Consider the following 19,962-nt stretch of genomic DNA (forward strand, 5'->3'; position numbering starts at 1 on the left):
ATCCACATGGGAGGCCCACTGAGGATCCACATGGGAGGCCCACTGAGGGTCCCCATGGGAGGCGCGCTGAGGGTCCACATGGGAGGCACGCTGAGGGTCCACATGGGAGGCACGCTGAGGGTCCACATGGGAGGAGCGCTGAGGGTCCACATGGGAGGCGCGCTGAGGGTCCACATGGGAGGAGCGCTGAGGGTCCACATGGGAGGAGCGCTGAGGGTCCACATGGGAGGAGAATTAAAGGAGAATTGTACAAAAAAATAAGATTAGTTAAACCCACAAGTGCATTTTTACCACTACTATTCCTTTATATTGGCTTTTGGAATTTACAAATACAGCAATTCAGAAATTAGATGAAAGGTTTAGCTCTGGGAAACACTTTTTGATAGATAAAAAGTACATTTTATGTACATCTGTATGTATCAGACCAACATGAGGGACAAATGTGGAGAATGAGGGACAGAGGGACATTGCTCCAAATCAGGGACAGTCCCTCGAAATCAGGGACAGTTGGGAGGTATGGTATAATGGAGGCTCACTGAGGGTCTATATGAGAGGCATGCTGGGTCTCTATGTAGGAGGGTAATTGAGGGACTATATAGGAGGCTCACTATGGATCTATATAGGGTTCTCACTGAGGGGGGAGGCACATTGAAGGTCTGTGTGGGAGGCACTTACCTGGGGAAGAGAGGGCACCAGTATGAAATATGGGGGGAGTGCTCCTTCATTCATGGGGTACTGGACATGTCTCCAAAAAAACATTATGAACTGCCTCAGAGATTGGGGTTCTGGGCCCTTGGTGGTTTATCTATGGGGCCCCTGATGAAGTGTGACTTCCCTCCTCATGAGGTGAACAAGCCACGCCCCTAAACACACCCTCCTCTCTATCACGCCCCTAAAAACTCCCCTCTATACTGCCCTTATTAATGGTGTCTGAGTGTTAGCTCCTGGGCCCACACAGACCCGGTATGGGCAGACTCCCCTGAGCAACATGGCCGAGCCGGGATCAGCGCGCAGATGACGTTCTCCGGCAGCGAGTGACGCACCAGGAAGCGCACCGTCATCAGCGTCTCCGACTTCCGCCCCCTTCCAAGATGGCGGCGCCCTTTGTCCGGTTGTAGCTGAATGAGGAGCCGCCGCCGCTCCGGGATGGCAGGTACCGGGACCGGTACTTCCGGTGGGGGACATGGTGACGTCACAGCTTGCTGCTTCACTCTGTATATTGTACACCCTCCGTATTACGCCCCATTCCTCTGTACTGCACCCTGTCTGTCCACATCACACCCTCTATAGCACCCCCAAACCTCCCTAATACACCCCATTCCTCCCTAATACACCCCAAACCTCCCTAATACACCCCATTCCTGTATATAACACCCCATTCCTCCCTATTACACCCCCATACCGGTCTATAGCACCCCATTCCTCCCTATTACACCCCCATACCTGCAAATTGCACCCCATTCCTCCCTATTACACCCCCAAACCTGTATATTACACCCCATTCCTCCCTAATACACCCCAAACCTGCAAATTACACCCCAATGCCTGTATATTACACCCCATTCCTCCCTATTACACCCCCCATACCTGTATATTACACCCCATTCCTCCCTATTACACCCCCATACCTGTATATTACACCCCATTCCTCCCTATTACACCCCCATACCTGTATATAACACCCCATTCCTCCCTATTACACCCCCATACCTGTATATAGCACCCCATTCCTCCCTAATACACCCCCATACCTGTATATAGCACCCCATTCCTCCCCAAACCTGCAAATTACACCCCATTCCTCCCTATTACAACCCCCATACCGGTCTATAGCACCCCATTCCTCCCTATTACACCCCGAACCTGCAAATTACACCCCAATGCCTGTATATTACACCCCATTCCTCCCTATTACACCCCCATACCTGTATATTACACCCCATTCCTCCCTATTACACCCCCATACCTGTATATTACACCCCATTCCTCCCTATTACACCCCCATACCTGTATATTACACCCCATTCCTCCCTATTACACCCCCATACCTGTATATTACACCCCATTCCTGTATATAACACCCCATTCCTCCCTATTACACCCCCATACCTGTATATTACACCCCATTCCTCCCTATTACACCCCCATACCTGTATATTACACCCCATTCCTGTATATAACACCCCATTCCTCCCTATTACACCCCCATACCTGTATATAACACCCCATTCCTCCCTATTACACCCCATTCCACCCCCATACCTGTATATTACACCCCCATACCTGTATATAACACCCCCATATACCCTTCTATAGCACCCAAATCCTCTGTATAACACTCTCTCTATTACCCTCCTCCATCTATTAATTCTCTCTCGCTATATATACCCCTCTCTCTGTATTACACCCCCATCTATATACCCCTTCCCCCTCTCTCTGTATTACACCCCCATCTATATACCCCCCCCTCTCTGTATTACACCCCCTCTCTGTATTAACCCCCATCTATATACCCCCCCTCTCTCTGTATTACACCCCCATCTATATACCCCCTCCCCATCTATATACACCCCATCTATATACCCCCCCCCCTCTCTGTATTACACCCCTTTTCTGTTTCTCCCCATCTCTGTGCTGGGAGGGGGAGGAGTCAGTGGGGAAGTGGGAGGAGCTCTGGTCCCATAAGCTGACCCTCTGTCTCTTTTGCAGCCATGGATTTCCCGCAGCACAGCCAGCTGGTCCTGGAGCAGCTCAACCAACAGCGTCAGCTGGGCCTCCTGTGTGACTGCACCTTCGTGGTGGACGGGATCGACTTCAAGGCGCACAAGGCGGTGCTGGCGGCCTGCAGTCAGTACTTCCGCATGTTGTTCCTGGAGCAGAAGGACGTCGTCCACCTGGACATCAGCAACGCCGCCGGTCAGTCCCCTCCCCTCCCCCCATTGTGTTCACCTGTCCCCTCCCCCCCCCATTGTGTTCACCTGTCCCCCTCCCCCCATTGTGTTCACCTGTCCCCCCCAATTGTGTTCACCTGTCCCCCCCAATTGTGTTCACCTGTCCCCCCCAATTGTGTTCACCTATCCCCCCCCCCCCCCCCCCCCCCATTGTGTTCACCTATCCCCTCCCCCCCCCATTGTGTTCACCTATCCCCCTCCCCCCCATTGTGTTCACCTGTCCCCCTCCCCCCCCATTGTGTTCACCTGTCCCCCCCAATTGTGTTCACCTGTCCCCTCCCCCCCCCCCATTGTCTTCACATGTCCCCTCCCCCCCCCCCATTGTCTTCACATGTCCCCTCCCCCCCCCATTGTCTTCACCTGTCCCCTCCCCCCCCCCCCATTGTCTTCCCCTGTCCCCTCCCCCCCCCCATTGTCTTCACCTGTCCCCTCCCCCCCCCATTGTCTTCACCTGTCCCCCCCAATTGTCTTCACCTGTCCCCTCCCCCCCCCCATTGTCTTCACCTGTCCCCTCCCCCCCCCCATTGTCTTCACCTGTCCCCTCCCCCCCCCATTGTCTTCACCTGTCCCCTCCCCCCCCCCCCCCCCATTGTCTTCACCTGTCCCCTCCCCCCCCCATTGTCTTCACCTAAGAGGGGATTTCCTCTCACTTCCTGTTGTGTCCTCAAGACAGGAAATCGTCACCATGTGATACAGAAAAAATCTACCGGTTCTATCCGATCATTTTATTGGGATTTTCTGTGAGAGACACAAAGTGTCACATAATTGTGAAGTGGAAGGAAAACGATACAAATAAATATGTGAAAAGTGTGGGGGGGAGGGGCATTTGTATGGCGCCCCCTTTACTCTGATAACTAAAATCTAGAGGAACCAATCGCCTTCAGAAGTCACCTAATTGGTAAATAGAGCCCACCTGTGTGTCATGTAATCTCAGTATAAATACAGCTGTTCTGTGAAGCCCTCAGAGGATTGTTAGAGAACCTTAGAGAACAAACAGCATCACGAAGGCCGAGGAACACACCAGACAGGTCAGGGATAAAGTTGTGGAGAAGTATAAAGCAGGGTTTGGTTATAAAAAAATCTCCCAAGCTTTGAAGATCTCACGGAGCTTCTGTTCAATCCATCATCGGAAAATGGAAAGAGTATGGCACAACTGCAGACCTACCAAGACATGGCCGTCCCCCTAAACTGACCGGGCCGGGCAAGGTGAGCATTTATCAGAGAAGCGGACAAGAGGCCCCATGGTAACTCTGGAGGAGCTGCACAGGAGCTGCACAGCTCAGGGGGGAGAATCTGTCCACAGGACAACTATTAGTGGTCTCTCCACAAATCTGCCCTTTATGGAAGAAAGACATTGGAGGAAGAAAGTCATGTGGGGGAGGGGCCACGGCAAACATGTGGGGGAGGGGCCACGGCAAACATGTGGGGGAGGGGACACAGCAAACGTGGGGGAGGGGACACAGCAAACGTGGGGGAGGGGACACAGCAAACATGTGGGGGAGGGGACACGGCAAACATGTGGGGGAGGGGACACGGCAAACATGTGGGGGAGGGGACACGGCAAACATGTGGGGGAGGGGACACGGCAAACATGTGGGGGAGGGGACACGGCAAACATGTGGGGGAGGGGACACGGCAAACATGTGGGGGAGGGGACACGGCAAACATGTGGGGGAGGGGACACGGCAAACATGTGGGGGAGGGGACACAGCAAACATGTGGGGGAGGGGGACACAGCAAACATGTGAGGGAGAAGACACAGCAAACATGTGAGGGAGAAGACACAGCAAACATGTGGGGGAGGGGACACAGCAAACATGTGGAAGAAGGTGCTCTGGTCACATGACACCAAATTGCTATGTGTGGGGGAAAGTAACACTGCCCATCCCCCTGAACACACCATCCCCACTGTGAAACATGGTGGTGGCAGCATCATGTGATGGGGAAGCTTTTCTCCAGCAGGGACAGGGAAGCTGGTCAGAGTTGATGGGAAGATGGATGGAGACAAATACAGGACAATCTTAGAAGAAAAGACTTGAGACCGGGGGGGGGGGGGGGGGGGTTCACCTTCCAGCAGGACAACGACCCTAAAGTACAGCCAGAGCTACAATGGAATGGTTTAGATCAAAGCCTATTCATGTGTTAGATTGGCCCAGTCACAGTCCAGACCTAAATCCCATTGAGAATCTGTGGCAAGACCTGAAAATTGCTGATCACAGACGCTCTCCATCCAATCTGACAGAGACAGAGATATTTTACAGAGAAGAAGAATGGAGGAGAAATGTCCCTCTCTAGATGTGCAAAGCTGGTAGAGACACCCCCAAAAAGACTTGGAGAGAAAGGGGGTTCTACAAAGTATTGACTCCGGGGGGCGCCATACAAATGCCCCTCCCCCTTTTCATATATTTATTTGTATCGTTTTCCTTCCACTTCACAATTATGTGACACTTTGTGACCAAAAACAAACTCCTGCGATCAGTCTTTGTGTGGTCCCCCCCCCTCCCCATGCGGTCCCCTTTGTCGGTCTTTTCTCCCGCTGACTCTCACCCCCTTGTCTTTGCCAGGACTGGGCCAGGTTCTGGAGTTCATGTACACGGCCCGACTCCACCTGACCCGGGAGAATGTGGAGGACGTCCTGGTGGTGGCCGGCTTCCTGCAGATGCAAGAAATCGTCAACGCCTGCACAGCCCTGAAATCTCTTAGTATTGGCGCAGTACCGGCGACCCACAGCCTGGAGGCGCTCTCCTCTCCGCAAGGTACTGTACTAATATTGTAGGTTGCTTGTCCTGTACGAGTCCCATGTGTTTAGATAATGGGGACCCACAGCAGAGGGTGGCCTGGGGCTCCTCCCCCCCCCCCATATAGTACCCACAGCAGAGGGTGGCCTGGGGCTCCTCCCCCCCCCCCATATAGTACCCACAGCAGAGGGTGGCCTGGGGCTCCTCCCCCCCCCCCCCCCATATAGTACCCACAGCAGAGGGTGGCCTGGGGCTCCCCCCCCCCCCCCCATATAGTACCCACAGCAGAGGGTGGCCTGGGGCTCCTCCCCCCCCCCCCCATATAGTACCCACAGCAGAGGGTGGCCTGGGGCTCCTCCCCCCCCCCCATATAGTACCCACAGCAGAGGGTGGCCTGGGGCTCCTCCCCCCCCCCCCCCATATAGTACCCACAGCAGAGGGTGGCCTGGGGCTCCTCCCCCCCCCCCCCATATAGTACCCACAGCAGAGGGTGGCCTGGGGCTCCTCTCACCCATGTGATACCCACAGAGGAGGGCGGCCATTCCCGGCTCCGGGGCTCCTCTCACCCATATAATACCCACAGAGGAGGGCGGCCATTCCTGGCTCCGGGCTCCTCTCTCCCATATAATACCCACAGAGGAGGGCGGCCATTCCCGGCTCCGGGGCTCCTCTCACCCATATAATACCCACAGAGGAGGGCGGCCATTCCCGGCTCCGGGGCTCCTCTCACCCATATAATACCCACAGAGGAGGGCGGCCATTCCCGGCTCCGGGGCTCCTCTCACCCATATAATACCACAGAAGAGGGCGGCCATTCCCGGCTCCGGAGCTCCTCTCTCCCATATAATACCACAGAGGAGGGCGGCCATTCCCGGCTCCGGGGCCCCTCTCCCCCATATAATACCCACAGAGGAGGGCGGCCATTCCTGGCTCCGGGGCTCCTCTCCCCCATATAATACCCACAGAGGAGGGCGGCCATTCCCGGCTCCGGGGCTCCTCTCCCCCATATAATACCCACAGAGGAGGGTGGCCATTCCCGGCTCCGGGGCTCCTCTCCCCCATATAATACCCACAGAGGAGGGCGGCCATTCCTGGCTCCGGGGCTCCTCTCCTCCGGGGCTCCTCTCACCCATATAATACCCACAGAGGAGGGCGGCCATTCCCGGCTCCGGGGCTCCTCTCCCCCATATAATACCCACAGAGGAGGGCGGCCATTCCCGGCTCCGGGGCTCCTCTCACCCATATAATACCCACAGAGGAGGGCGGCCATTCCCAGCTCCGGGGCTCCTCTCCCCCATATAATACCACAGAGGAGGGCGGCCATTCCCGGCTCCGGGGCTCCTCTCCCCCATATAATACCACAGAGGAGGGCGGCCATTCCCGGCTCCAGTGCTCCTCTCCCCCATATAATACCACAGAGGAGGGCGGCCATTCCCGGCTCCGGGGCTCCTCTCCCCCATATAATACCCACAGAGGAGGGCGGCCATTCCCGGCTCCGGGGCTCCTCTCCCCCATATAATACCCACAGAGGAGGGCGGCCATTCCCTGCTCCGGGGCTCCTCTCCCCCATATAATACCCACAGAGGAGGGCGGCCATTCCCGGCTCCGGGGCTCATCTCCCCTCATATAATACACACAGAGGAGGGCGGCCATTCCCGGCTCCGGGGCTCCTCTCCCCTCATATAATACACACAGAGGAGGGCGGCCATTCCCGGCTCCGGGGCTCCTCTCACCCATATAATACCCACAGAGGAGGGCGGCCATTCCCGGCTCCGGGGCTCCTCTCACCCATATAATACCACAGAAGAGGGCGGCCATTCCCGGCTCCGGAGCTCCTCTCTCCCATATAATACCACAGAGGAGGGCGGCCATTCCCGGCTCCGGGGCCCCTCTCCCCCATATAATACCCACAGAGGAGGGCGGCCATTCCTGGCTCCGGAGCTCCTCTCCCCCATATAATACCCACAGAGGAGGGCGGCCATTCCCGGCTCCGGGGCTCCTCTCCCCCATATAATACCCACAGAGGAGGGTGGCCATTCCCGGCCCCGGGGCTCCTCTCCCCCATATAATACCCACAGAGGAGGGCGGCCATTCCTGGCTCCGGGGCTCCTCTCCTCCGGGGCTCCTCTCCCCCATATAATACCCACAGAGGAGGGCGGCCATTCCCGGCTCCGGAGCTCCTCTCCCCCATATAATACCCACAGAGGAGGGCGGCCATTCCCGGCTCCGGTGCTCCTCTCACCCATATAATACCCACAGAGGAGGGCGGCCATTCCCAGCTCCGGGGCTCCTCTCCCCCATATAATACCACAGAGGAGGGCGGCCATTCCCGGCTCCGGGGCTCCTCTCCCCCATATAATACCACAGAGGAGGGCGGCCATTCCCGGCTCCAGTGCTCCTCTCCCCCATATAATACCACAGAGGAGGGCGGCCATTCCCGGCTCCGGGGCTCCTCGCCCCCATATAATACCCACAGAGGAGGGCGGCCATTCCCGGCTCCGGGGCTCCTCTCCCCCATATAATACCCACAGAGGAGGGCGGCCATTCCCGGCTCCGGGGCTCCTCTCCCCCATATAATACCCACAGAGGAGGGCGGCCATTCCCGGCTCCGGGGCTCATCTCCCCTCATATAATACACACAGAGGAGGGCGGCCATTCCCGGCTCCGGGGCTCCTCTCCCCTCATATAATACACACAGAGGAGGGCGGCCATTCCCGGCTCCGGGGCTCCTCTCCCCCATATAATACCCACAGAGGAGGGCGGCCATTCCCGGCTCCGGGGCTCATCTCCCCTCATATAATACACACAGAGGAGGGCGGCCATTCCCGGCTCCGGGGCTCCTCTCCCCCATATAATACCCACAGAGGAGGGCGGCCATTCCCGGCTCCAGGGCTCCTCTCCCCCATATAATACCCACAGAGGAGGGGGGCCATTCCCGGCTCCGGGGCTCCTCTCCCCCATATAATACCACAGAGGAGGGCGGCCATTCCCGGCTCCGGGGCTCCTCTCCCCCATATAATACCCACAGAGGAGGGCGGCCATTCCCGGCTCCGGAGCTCCTCTCACCCATATAATACCACAGAGGAGGGTGGCCATTCCCGGCTCCGGAGCTCCTCTCACCCATATAATACCACAGAGGAGGGCGGCCATTCCTGGCTCCGGGGCTCCTCTCACCCATATAATACACACAGAGGAGGGCGGCCATTCCTGGCTCCGGGGCTCCTCTCACCCATATAATACCACAGAGGAGGGCGGCCATTCCCGGCTCCGGAGCTCCTCTCACCCATATAATACACACAGAGGAGGGCGGCCATTCCTGGCTCCGGGGCTCCTCTCACCCATATAATACCACAGAGGAGGGCGGCCATTCCCGGCTCCGGGGCTCCTCTCCCCCATATAATACCACAGAGGAGGGTGGCCATTCCCGGCTCCGGGGCTCCTCTCTCCCATATAATACCCACAGAGGAGGGCGGCCATTCCCGGCTCCGGGGCTCCTCTCCCTCCATATAATACCACAGAGGAGGGCGGCCATTCCCGGCTCCGGGGCTCCTCTCGCCCGTGTGATACCCACAGAGGAGGGCGGCCATTCCCGGCTCCGGGGCTCCTCTCCCTCCATATAATACCCACAGAGGAGGGCGGCCATTCCCGGCTCCGGGGCTCCTCTCCCCCATATAATACCCACAGAGGAGGGCGGCCATTCCCGACTCCGGGCTCCTCTCTCCCATATAATACCCACAGAGGAGGGCGGCCATTCCCGGCTCCGGGCTCCTCTCTCCCATATAATACCCACAGAGGAGGGCGGCCATTCCCGGCTCCGGGGTTCCTCTCCCCCATATAATACCACAGAGGAGGGCGGCCATTCCCGGCTCCGGGGCTCCTCTCACCCATATAATACCCACAGAGGAGGGCGGCCATTCCCGGCTCCGGGGCTCCTCTCACCCATGTGATACCCACAGAGGAGGGCGGCCATTCCCGGCTCGGGGGCTCCTCTCACCCATGTGATACCCACAGAGGAGGGCGGCCATTCCCGGCTCCGGGCTCCTCTCCCCCATATAATACCCACAGAGGAGGGCGGCCATTCCCGGCTCCGGAGCTCCTCTCCCCCATATAATACCCACAGAGGAGGGCGGCCATTCCCGGCTCTGGAGCTCCTCTCCCTCCATATAATACCCACAGAGGAGGGCGGCCATTCCCGGCTCCGGGGTTCCTCTCCCCCATATAATACCACAGAGGAGGGCGGCCATTCCCGGCTCCGGGGCTCCTCTCACCCATATAATACCCACAGAGGAGGGTGGCTATTCCCGGCTCCGGAGCTCCTCTCACCCATATAATACCACAGAGGAGGGCGGCCATTCCCGGCTCCGGGGCCCCTCTCCCCCATATAATACCCACAGAGGAGGGCGGCCATTCCTGGCTCCGGAGCTCCTCTCACCCATATAATACCACAGAGGAGGGCGGCCATTCCCGGCTCCGGGGCTCCTCTCCCCCATATAATACCCACAGAGGAGGGCGGCCATTCCCGACTCCGGGCTCCTCTCTCCCATATAATACCCACAGAGGAGGGCGGCCATTCCCGGCTCCGGGCTCCTCTCTCCCATATAATACCCACAGAGGAGGGCGGCCATTCCCGGCTCCGGGGCTCCTCTCACCCATATAATACCCACAGAGGAGGGCGGCCATTCCCGGCTCCGGGGCTCCTCTCACCCATGTGATACCCACAGAGGAGGGCGGCCATTCCCGGCTCCGGGGCTCCTCTCACCCATGTGATACCCACAGAGGAGGGCGGCCATTCCCGGCTCCGGGCTCCTCTCTCCCATATAATACCCACAGAGGAGGGCGGCCATTCCCGGCTCCGGAGCTCCTCTCCCCCATATAATACCCACAGAGGAGGGCGGCCATTCCCGGCTCTGGAGCTCCTCTCCCTCCATATAATACCCACAGAGGAGGGCGGCCATTCCCGGCTCCGGGGTTCCTCTCCCCCATATAATACCACAGAGGAGGGCGGCCATTCCCGGCTCCGGGGCTCCTCTCACCCATATAATACCCACAGAGGAGGGCGGCCATTCCCGGCTCCGGAGCTCCTCTCCCCCCATATAATACCCACAGAGGAGGGCGGCCATTCCCGGCTCCGGAGCTCCTCTCCCCCATATAATACCCACAGAGGAGGGCGGCCATTCCCGGCTCCGGAGCTCCTCTCCCCCATATAATACCACAGAGGAGGGCGGCCATTCCCGGCTCCGGGGCTCCTCTCCCCCATATAATACCCACAGAGGAGGGCGGCCATTCCCGGCTCCGGGGCTCCTCATATAATACCCACAGAGGAGGGCGGCCATTCCCGGCTCCGTGGCTCCTCTCCCCCATATAATACCCACAGAGGAGGGCGGCCATTCCCGGCTCCGGGGCTCCTCATATAATACCCACAGAGGAGGGGGGCCATTCCCGGCTCCGGGGCTCCTCTCCCCCATATAATACCCACAGAGGAGGGCGGCCATTCCCGGCTCCGGAGCTCCTCTCCCCCATATAATACCCACAGAGGAGGGCGGCCATTCCCGGCTCCGGAGCTCCTCTCCCCCATATAATACCACAGAGGAGGGCGGCCATTCCCGGCTCCGGGGCTCCTCTCCCCCATATAATACCCACAGAGGAGGGCGGCCATTCCCGGCTCCGGGGCTCCTCATATAATACCCACAGAGGAGGGCGGCCATTCCCGGCTCCGGGGGCTCCTCTCCCCCATATAATACCCACAGAGGAGGGTGGCCATTCCCGGCTCCGGGGCTCCTCCCCCCATATAATACCACAGAGGAGGGCGGCCATTCCCGGCTCCGGAGCTCCTCTCCCCCATATAATACCCACAGAGGAGGGCGGCCATTCCTGACTCCGGGCTCCTCTCTCCCATATAATACCCACAGAGGAGGGCGGCCATTCCCGGCTCCGGGCTCCTCTCTCCCATATAATACCCACAGAGGAGGGCGGCCATTCCCGGCTCCGGGGCTCCTCTCCCTCCATATAATACCCACAGACGAGGGCGGCCATTCCCGGCTCCGGGGTTCCTCTCCCCCATATAATACCACAGAGGAGGGCGGCCATTCCCGGCTCCGGGGCTCCTCTCACCCATATAATACCCACAGAGGAGGGCGGCCATTCCCGGCTCCGGGGCTCCTCTCACCCATGTGATACCCACAGAGGAGGGCGGCCATTCCCGGCTCCGGGGCTCCTCTCACCCATGTGATACCCACAGAGGAGGGCGGCCATTCCCGGCTCCGGGCTCCTCTCTCCCATATAATACCCACAGAGGAGGGCGGCCATTCCCGGCTCCGGAGCTCCTCTCACCCATATAATACCCACAGAGGAGGGCGGCCATTCCCGGCTCCGGGGCTCCTCTCCCTCCATATAATACCCACAGAGGAGGGCGGCCATTCCCGGCTCCAGGGCTCCTCTCCCCCATATAATACCCACAGAGGAGGGCGGCCATTCCCGGCTCCGGGGCTCCTCTCCCCCATATAATACCCACAGAGGAGGGCGGCCATTCCCGGCTCCGGAGCTCCTCTCACCCATATAATACACACAGAGGAGGGCGGCCATTCCCGGGTCTGGGGCTCCTCTCACCCATATAATACCACAGAGGAGGGCGGCCATTCCCGGCTCCGGGGCTCCTCTCACCCATATAATACCCACAGAGGAGGGCGGCCATTCCCGGCTCCGGGGCTCCTCTCCCCCATATAATACCCACAGAGGAGGGCGGCCATTCCCGGCTCCGGGGCTCCTCTCACCCATATAATACACACAGAGGAGGGCGGCCATTCCCGGGTCTGGGGCTCCTCTCACCCATATAATACCACAGAGGAGGGCGGCCATTCCCGGCTCCGGGGCTCCTCTCACCCATATAATACCCACAGAGGAGGGCGGCCATTCCCGGCTCCGGGGTTCCTCTCCCCCATATAATACCACAGAGGAGGGCGGCCATTCCCGGCTCCGGGGCTCCTCTCACCCATATAATACCCACAGAGGAGGGCGGCCATTCCCGGCTCCGGGGCTCCTCTCACCCGTGTGATACCCACAGAGGAGGGCGGCCATTCCCGGCTCCGGGGCTCCTCTCACCCATGTGATACCCACAGAGGAGGGCGGCCATTCCCGGCTCCGGAGCTCCTCTCCCCCATATAATACCACAGAGGAGGGCGGCCATTCCCGGCTCCGGGGCTCCTCATATAATACCCACAGAGGAGGGCGGCCATTCCCGGCTCCGGAGCTCCTCTCCCCCATATAATATCCACAGAGGAGGGCGGCCATTCCCGGCTCCGGAGCTCCTCTCCCTCATATAATACCCACAGAGGAGGGCGGCCATTCCCGGCTCCGGAGCTCCTCTTCCCCATATAATACCCACAGAGGAGAGCGGCCATTCCCGGCTCCGGAGCTCCTCTCCCCCATATAATACCACAGAGGAGGGCGGCCATTCCCGGCTCCGGGGCTCCTCTCACCCATATACAGTCTCTGTGTTTGTTATCAGTGCATTGTGGAAATATAACACGGTGTTTGTCTGTCTGTCCAGCAGAAGTCACCCAGCCGGAAGGAGAGTACCCCGCTCCAGCTGTGGGGGGAGAGACTGTTATGGAGTCCAGTGGTGCCGGGCAGTCTGTGTATTCGGATGGCGATGGAGCCAGTGAGGAGGGTGAGTGTTACACCCCAGCAGGGGGCTCAGCAGAGTTTGTTCCGCACATTGGGATATACATCTGCCCCTGGGGGAGGGGGGAGGGCGGACTGGTTCTCCCATGGTCCTCCCATGGTCCTGTGTCTGCGCTGGCCATCAGTTGTCCCAGTGTTGGAATTCTGATAGACGGGGGAGCACCCTGCTCTGACAGGGGAGCACCCCCGTGCACAGAGGGGCCTGCACTGACAGGGGAGCACCCCCGTGCCCAGAGGGGCCTGTCCTGACGGGGGGAGCACCCCCCATGCACAGAGGGGGCCCTGTCCTGACGGGGGGAGCACCCCCATGCAAAGAGGGGGCCTGCACTGACAGGGGAGCACCCCCATGCACAGAGGGGCCTGTCCTGACGGGGGAGCACCCCCATGCACAGAGGGGCCTGTCCTGACGGGGGAGCACCCCCATGCACAGAGGGGCCTGTCCTGACGGGGGAGCACCCCCATGCACAGAGGGGCCTGCACTGACAGGGGGAGCACCCCCCATGCACAGAGGGGCCTGCACTGACAGGGGAGCACCCCCTATGCACAGAGGGGCCTGCACTGACAGGGGAGCACCCCCCATGCACAGAGGGGCCTGCACTGACCGGGGGAGCACCCCCCATGCACAGAGGGGGCCCTGTCCTGACGGGGGGAGCACCCCCCATGCACAGAGGGGGCCCTGTCCTGACGGGGGGAGCACCCCCATGCAAAGAGGTACAGGTAACAAGCTGAGATTAGGAGCACTACCTTTAGAGTTCTCCTAATCTCAGCTCTTTACCTGTATAGACACCTGGGAGCCAGAAATCTGATTGGTCGGGGTTCACATACTTATTTCACTCTTTAACCACTTGAGATCCGCGCTATAGACGAAATACGTCCGCAGCGCGGCTCTCAAGTGCCAAGTGGCCGTTTAAAAACGGCCTTTTATGTGCATTACCCGCGCGCGCCACTGGGTGGCGCGCGGCGGGTAAAAACTGTCCCGACGCATCGCCGAAGACCCGATGCGTGTACCTGGCGGCCGCGATGTCCGCCGGGTACACGCGATCGTCGGTGACACGGCAGGTGACAGCAGGGACGTGGAGCTCTGTGTGTAATGATGGGGTGTAAACACAGAGCTCCACGTCCTGTCAGAGGAGAGGAGACCGATCTGTGTCTCTTGTACATAGGGACACACCATCGGTCCCCTCCCCCAGTCACCCCCCTTCCCCCCACACAGTTAACCCCTTCCTCACCCCCTAGTGTTAACCCCTTCACTGCCAGTCACATTTATACAGTAATTCGTGCATTTTTATAGCACTGATCGCTGTATAAATGTGAATGGCGCCAAATTTGTGTCAAAAGTGTCCGATACGTCCGCCGCAATATCCCAGTCCCAATAAAAATCGCAGATCGCCGCCATTACTAGTAAAAAAAAAAATAATAAAAAAATCATAATTCTGTTCCCCATTTTGTAGGCGCTATAACTTTTGCACAAACCAGTCGCTTATTGCGATTTTTTTTTTTTTTTTTACAAAAATACGTCGAAAAATACGTATCGGCCTTAACTGAGAAAAAAAAAAGTTTTTTAAAAAAAAAATTGGGATATTTATTATAGCAACAAGTAAAAAAAATATATATTTTTTTTAAATTGTTGCTCTTTTTTTGTTTATAGCGCAAAAAATAAAAACCGCAGAGGTGATCAAATACCACCAAAAGAAAGCTCTATTTGTGGGGAAAAAAGGACGCCAATTTTGTTTGGGAGCCACGTCGCACGACCGCGCAATTGTCAGTTAAAGCGACGCAGTGCCTAAAGCTGAGATTTCGCCTGGGAACGAAGGGGGTTTATGTGCCCAGTAAGCAAGTGGTTAAAATGCAAATCAATTTATAAGTTTTATGAAATGTGTTTTTCTGGATATTTCTGTTGTTGTTATTCTCTCCCTGTTATAATAAACCGACCAATAAAATTCTAGAGACCGATCGTTTCTTTGTCAGAAAATCCGCCGCCGATCAAATACAATTTTTTTTTTTCCTTTCACTGTAAATGTCGGATGGAATCCAGCGACTGATCGATGTCTGTCCTCTCTGTATTGTCTGGCAGGGGATGTCGGAGGGAGTCAGGGCACCCAGGCAGAGGAAGGGGCGGCGCCCCGCGTGCCTCAGGAGGAGGGCATGGTGTCTGCAGAAGGGGGTGAGTGTGTGACTCGCAAACAATTTGTGTCGTAAATCCGCCAATAAAAGTGCGATCTGTAAATGTATTTATTATTATTTATGTAACGCTGACAATGTTTGTTCCTATGTTTCCTCATAATTGCATAGTTACATTGTATCTCCCCTAGTTACATTGTATCTCCCCTAGTTACATTGTATCTCCCCTAGTTACATAGTACCTCCCCTAGTTAAATTGTACCTCCCCTAGTTACATTGTACCTCCCCTAGTTACATAGTACCTCCCCTAGTTACATAGTATCTCCCCTAGTTACATAGTATCTCCCCTAGTTACATAGTATCTCCCCTAGTTACATAGTATCTCCCCTAGTTACATAGTATCTCCCCTAGTTACATAGTATCTCCCCTAGTTACATTGTATCTCCCCTAGTTACATTGTATCTCCCCTAGTTACATAGTATCTCCCCTAGTTACATAGTATCTCCCCTAGTTACATAGTATCTCCCCTAGTTACATAGTATCTCCCCTAGTTACATTGTACCTCCCCTAGTTACATTGTACCTCCCCTAGTTACATTGTATCTCCCCTAGTTACATTGTATCTCCCCTAGTTACATTGTATCTCCCCTAGTTACATTGTATCTCCCCTAGTTACATTGTATCTCCCCTAGTTACATTGTATCTCCCCTAGTTACGTAGCATCTCCCCTAGTTACATAGTATCTCCCCTAGTTACATTGTACCTCCCCTAGTTACATAGTATCTCCCCTAGTTACATAGTATCTCCCCTAGTTACATAGTATCTCCCCTAGTTACATAGTATCTCCCCTAGTTACATAGTATCTCCCCTAGTTACATAGTATCTCCCCTAGTTACATAGTATCTCCCCTAGTTACATAGTATCTCCCCTAGTTACATAGTATCTCCCCTAGTTACATTGTATCTCCCCTAGTTACATAGTATCTCCCCTAGTTACATCTCCCCTAGTTACATTGTATCTCCCCTAGTTACATAGTATCTCCCCTAGTTACATAGTATCTCCCCTAGTTACATAGTATCTCCCCTAATTACATAGTATCTCCCCTAGTTACATAGTATCTCCCCTAGTTACATAGTATCTCCCCTAGTTACATTGTATCTCCCCTAGTTACATAGTATCTCCCCTAGTTACATCTCCCCTAGTTACATAGTATCTCCCCTAGTTACATTGTATCTCCCCTAGTTACATTGTATCTCCCCTAGTTACATAGTATCTCCCCTAGTTACATAGTATCTCCCCTAGTTACATAGTATCTCCCCTAGTTACATAGTATCTCCCCTAGTTACATAGTATCTCCCCTAGTTACATTGTACCTCCCCTAGTTACATTGTACCTCCCCTAGTTACATCTCCCCTAGTTACATAGTATCTCCCCTAGTTACATTGTATCTCCCCTAGTTACCTTGTATCTCCCCTAGTTACCTTGTATCTCCCCTAGTTACATAGTATCTCCCCTAGTTACATAGTATCTCCCCTAGTTACATCTCCCCTAGTTACATAGTATCTCCCCTAGTTACATAGTATCTCCCCTAGTTACATTGTACCTCCCCTAGTTACATTGTACCTCCCCTAGTTACATTGTACCTCCCCTAGTTACATCTCCCCTAGTTACATAGTATCTCCCCCAGTTACATAGTATCTCCCCTAGTTACCTTGTATCTCCCCTAGTTACATAGTATCTCCCCTAGTTACATAGTATCTCCCCTAGTTACATAGTATCTCCCCTAGTTACATAGTATCTCCCCTAGTTACATAGTATCTCCCCTAGTTACATCTCCCCTAGTTACATAGTATCTCCCCTAGTTACATAGTATCTCCCCTAGTTACATAGTATCTCCCCTAGTTACATAGTATCTCCCCTAGTTACATAGTATCTCCCCTAGTTACATAGTATCTCCCCTAGTTACATTGTATCTCCCCTAGTTACATAGTATCTCCCCTAGTTACATAGTATCTCCCCTAGTTACATAGTACCTCCCCTAGTTACATTGTATCTCCCCTAGTTACATTGTATCTCCCCTAGTTACATAGTATATCCCCTAGTTACATAGTATCTCCCCTAGTTACATAGTATCTCCCCTAGTTACATAGTATCTCCCCTAGTTACATTGTATCTCCCCTAGTTACATTGTATCTCCCCTAGTTACATTGTACCTCCCCTAGTTACATTGTATCTCCCCTAGTTACATTGTATCTCCCCTAGTTACATTGTATCTCCCCTAGTTACATTGTATCTCCCCTAGTTACATTGTATCTCCCCTAGTTACATTGTATCTCCCCTAGTTACATTGTATCTCCCCTAGTTACATTGTATCTCCCCTAGTTACATTGTATCTCCCCTAGTTACATTGTATCTCCCCTAGTTACATTGTATCTCCCCTAGTTACATTGTATCTCCCCTAGTTACATTGTATCTCCCCTAGTTACATTGTATCTCCCCTAGTTACATAGTATCTCCCCTAGTTACATTGTATCTCCCCTAGTTACATTGTACCTCCCCTAGTTACATCTCCCCTAGTTACATAGTATCTCCCCTAGTTACATTGTATCTCCCCTAGTTACCTTGTATCTCCCCTAGTTACCTTGTATCTCCCCTAGTTACATAGTATCTCCCCTAGTTACATAGTATCTCCCCTAGTTACATCTCCCCTAGTTACATAGTATCTCCCCTAGTTACATAGTATCTCCCCTAGTTACATTGTACCTCCCCTAGTTACATTGTACCTCCCCTAGTTACATTGTACCTCCCCTAGTTACATCTCCCCTAGTTACATAGTATCTCCCCCAGTTACATAGTATCTCCCCTAGTTACATTGTATCTCCCCTAGTTACATTGTATCTCCCCTAGTTACATTGTATCTCCCCTAGTTACATTGTATCTCCCCTAGTTACATAGTATCTCCCCTAGTTACATTGTACCTCCCCTAGTTACATAGTAGGTGAGGTTGAAAAGAGACACAAGTCCATTGGCTGATGCCCTTTTTTAATATTCTCTTAAAGTGAACCCGTCTCTCCTCCGTTCTTTGTTTCTGAGATTTTATCCCAATTTATATCTTCTAGTGAGGATCGTAGTTTAGGGAAGTCGCTCTTTAGAAATTCAGTGTCTTTGTGTTCCCCTCATATTTCCTATTTGTGTGATTTTTTTTTTTATACTGAAGCCAATTGCCCTGTGATCGCTGTTTCCTAAACCAATTGCCCTGTGATCGCTGTTTCCTAAACCAATTGCCCTGTGATCGCTGTTTCCTAAAGCAATTGCCCTGTGATCGCTGTTTCCTAAAGCAATTGCCCTGTGATTGCTGTTTCCTAAACCAATTGCCCTGTGATCGCTGTTTCCTAAACCAATTGCCCTGTGATCGCTGTTTCCTAAACCAATTGCCCTGTGATCGCTGTTTCCTAAACCAATTGCCCTGTGATTGCTGTTTCCTAAACCAATTGCCCTGTGATCGCTGTTTCCTAAACCAATTGCCCTGTGATCGCTGTTTCCTAAAGCAATTGCCCTGTGATCGCTGTTTCCTAAAGCAATTGCCCTGTGATTGCTGTTTCCTAAAGCAATTGCCCTGTGATTGCTGTTTCCTAAAGCAATTGCCCTGTGATCGCTGTTTCCTAAAGCAATTGCCCTGTGATCGCTGTTTCCTAAAGCAATTGCCCTGTGATCGCTGTTTCCTAAAGCAATTGCCCTGTGATCGCTGTTTCCTAAACCAATTGACCCATGATCGCTGTTTCCTAAAGCAATTGCCCTGTGATCGCTGTTTCCTAAAGCAATTGTCCTGTGATCGCTGTTTCCTAAAGCAATTGTCCTGTGATCGCTGTTTCCTAAAGCAATTGTCCTGTGATCGCTGTTTCCTAAAGCAATTGTCCTGTGATCGCTGTTTCCTAAAGCAATTGCCCTGTGATCGCTGTTTCATAAACCAATTGTCCTGTGATCGCTGTTTCCTAAAGCAGTTTCCCTGAGATTGTTTTTTCCTAACATTTAGGAACTGGCGATCCTTAGATGAATGCATGGTTTCCTCCGCCCACTCTATGTCTGGATAAATAAAATTCCCCTCAGGTTTTGTCCCCCCTGAACCTCTGGTAGGGGTGCAAACACAATTGCTGCATCAGGACTACATGTCCCAGGAACACTTGCATGGATATATGCACGCTATAACTGATTTCCTTCTGTTGTAGGAGTCAACAGACAAACAAATGTCGGGATTGGTGACGATTTGATGACGCAGGAGGCGTGGCCTGTCCAGGAGAAGAACGACAGTACAACAGCGAGCGAATCGGAAACCAAAGAGCAGGAGACCCCGCAGGGGCAGACACAAGAGAAGCTTCCGCCGGAGCCCGTCGCAGAGCACACCAGCCCAGAGATGGGCGTCCCCCACCTGGAGGGCAGCCAGGAGTCTGGACTGACCATTAAGCCTGAGGAGGA

At 54.8% G+C, this 19,962-nt stretch overlaps 1 protein-coding gene across 1 annotated transcript in view; it reads left to right on the top strand.

The window, feature by feature from the left end:
- Window positions 1-950: 950 nt before the first annotated feature.
- LOC120916143 (zinc finger and BTB domain-containing protein 17-like) overlaps window positions 951-19,962 on the top strand; it is a 19,957-nt gene continuing 945 nt past the window's right edge. Inside the window, exons 1-6 of the mRNA XM_040326961.1 lie at window positions 951-1,153; window positions 2,710-2,916; window positions 5,516-5,707; window positions 13,236-13,355; window positions 15,444-15,533; window positions 19,716-19,950. Coding sequence (XP_040182895.1) covers window positions 1,123-1,153; window positions 2,710-2,916; window positions 5,516-5,707; window positions 13,236-13,355; window positions 15,444-15,533; window positions 19,716-19,950 — 875 coding nt within the window. The 5' untranslated portion in view covers window positions 951-1,122. The remainder of the gene's footprint in view (window positions 1,154-2,709; window positions 2,917-5,515; window positions 5,708-13,235; window positions 13,356-15,443; window positions 15,534-19,715; window positions 19,951-19,962) is intronic.

This window comes from Rana temporaria, chromosome 10 (assembly GCF_905171775.1).
Source record: "Rana temporaria chromosome 10, aRanTem1.1, whole genome shotgun sequence".
Classification (NCBI taxonomy): domain Eukaryota; kingdom Metazoa; phylum Chordata; class Amphibia; order Anura; family Ranidae; genus Rana; species Rana temporaria.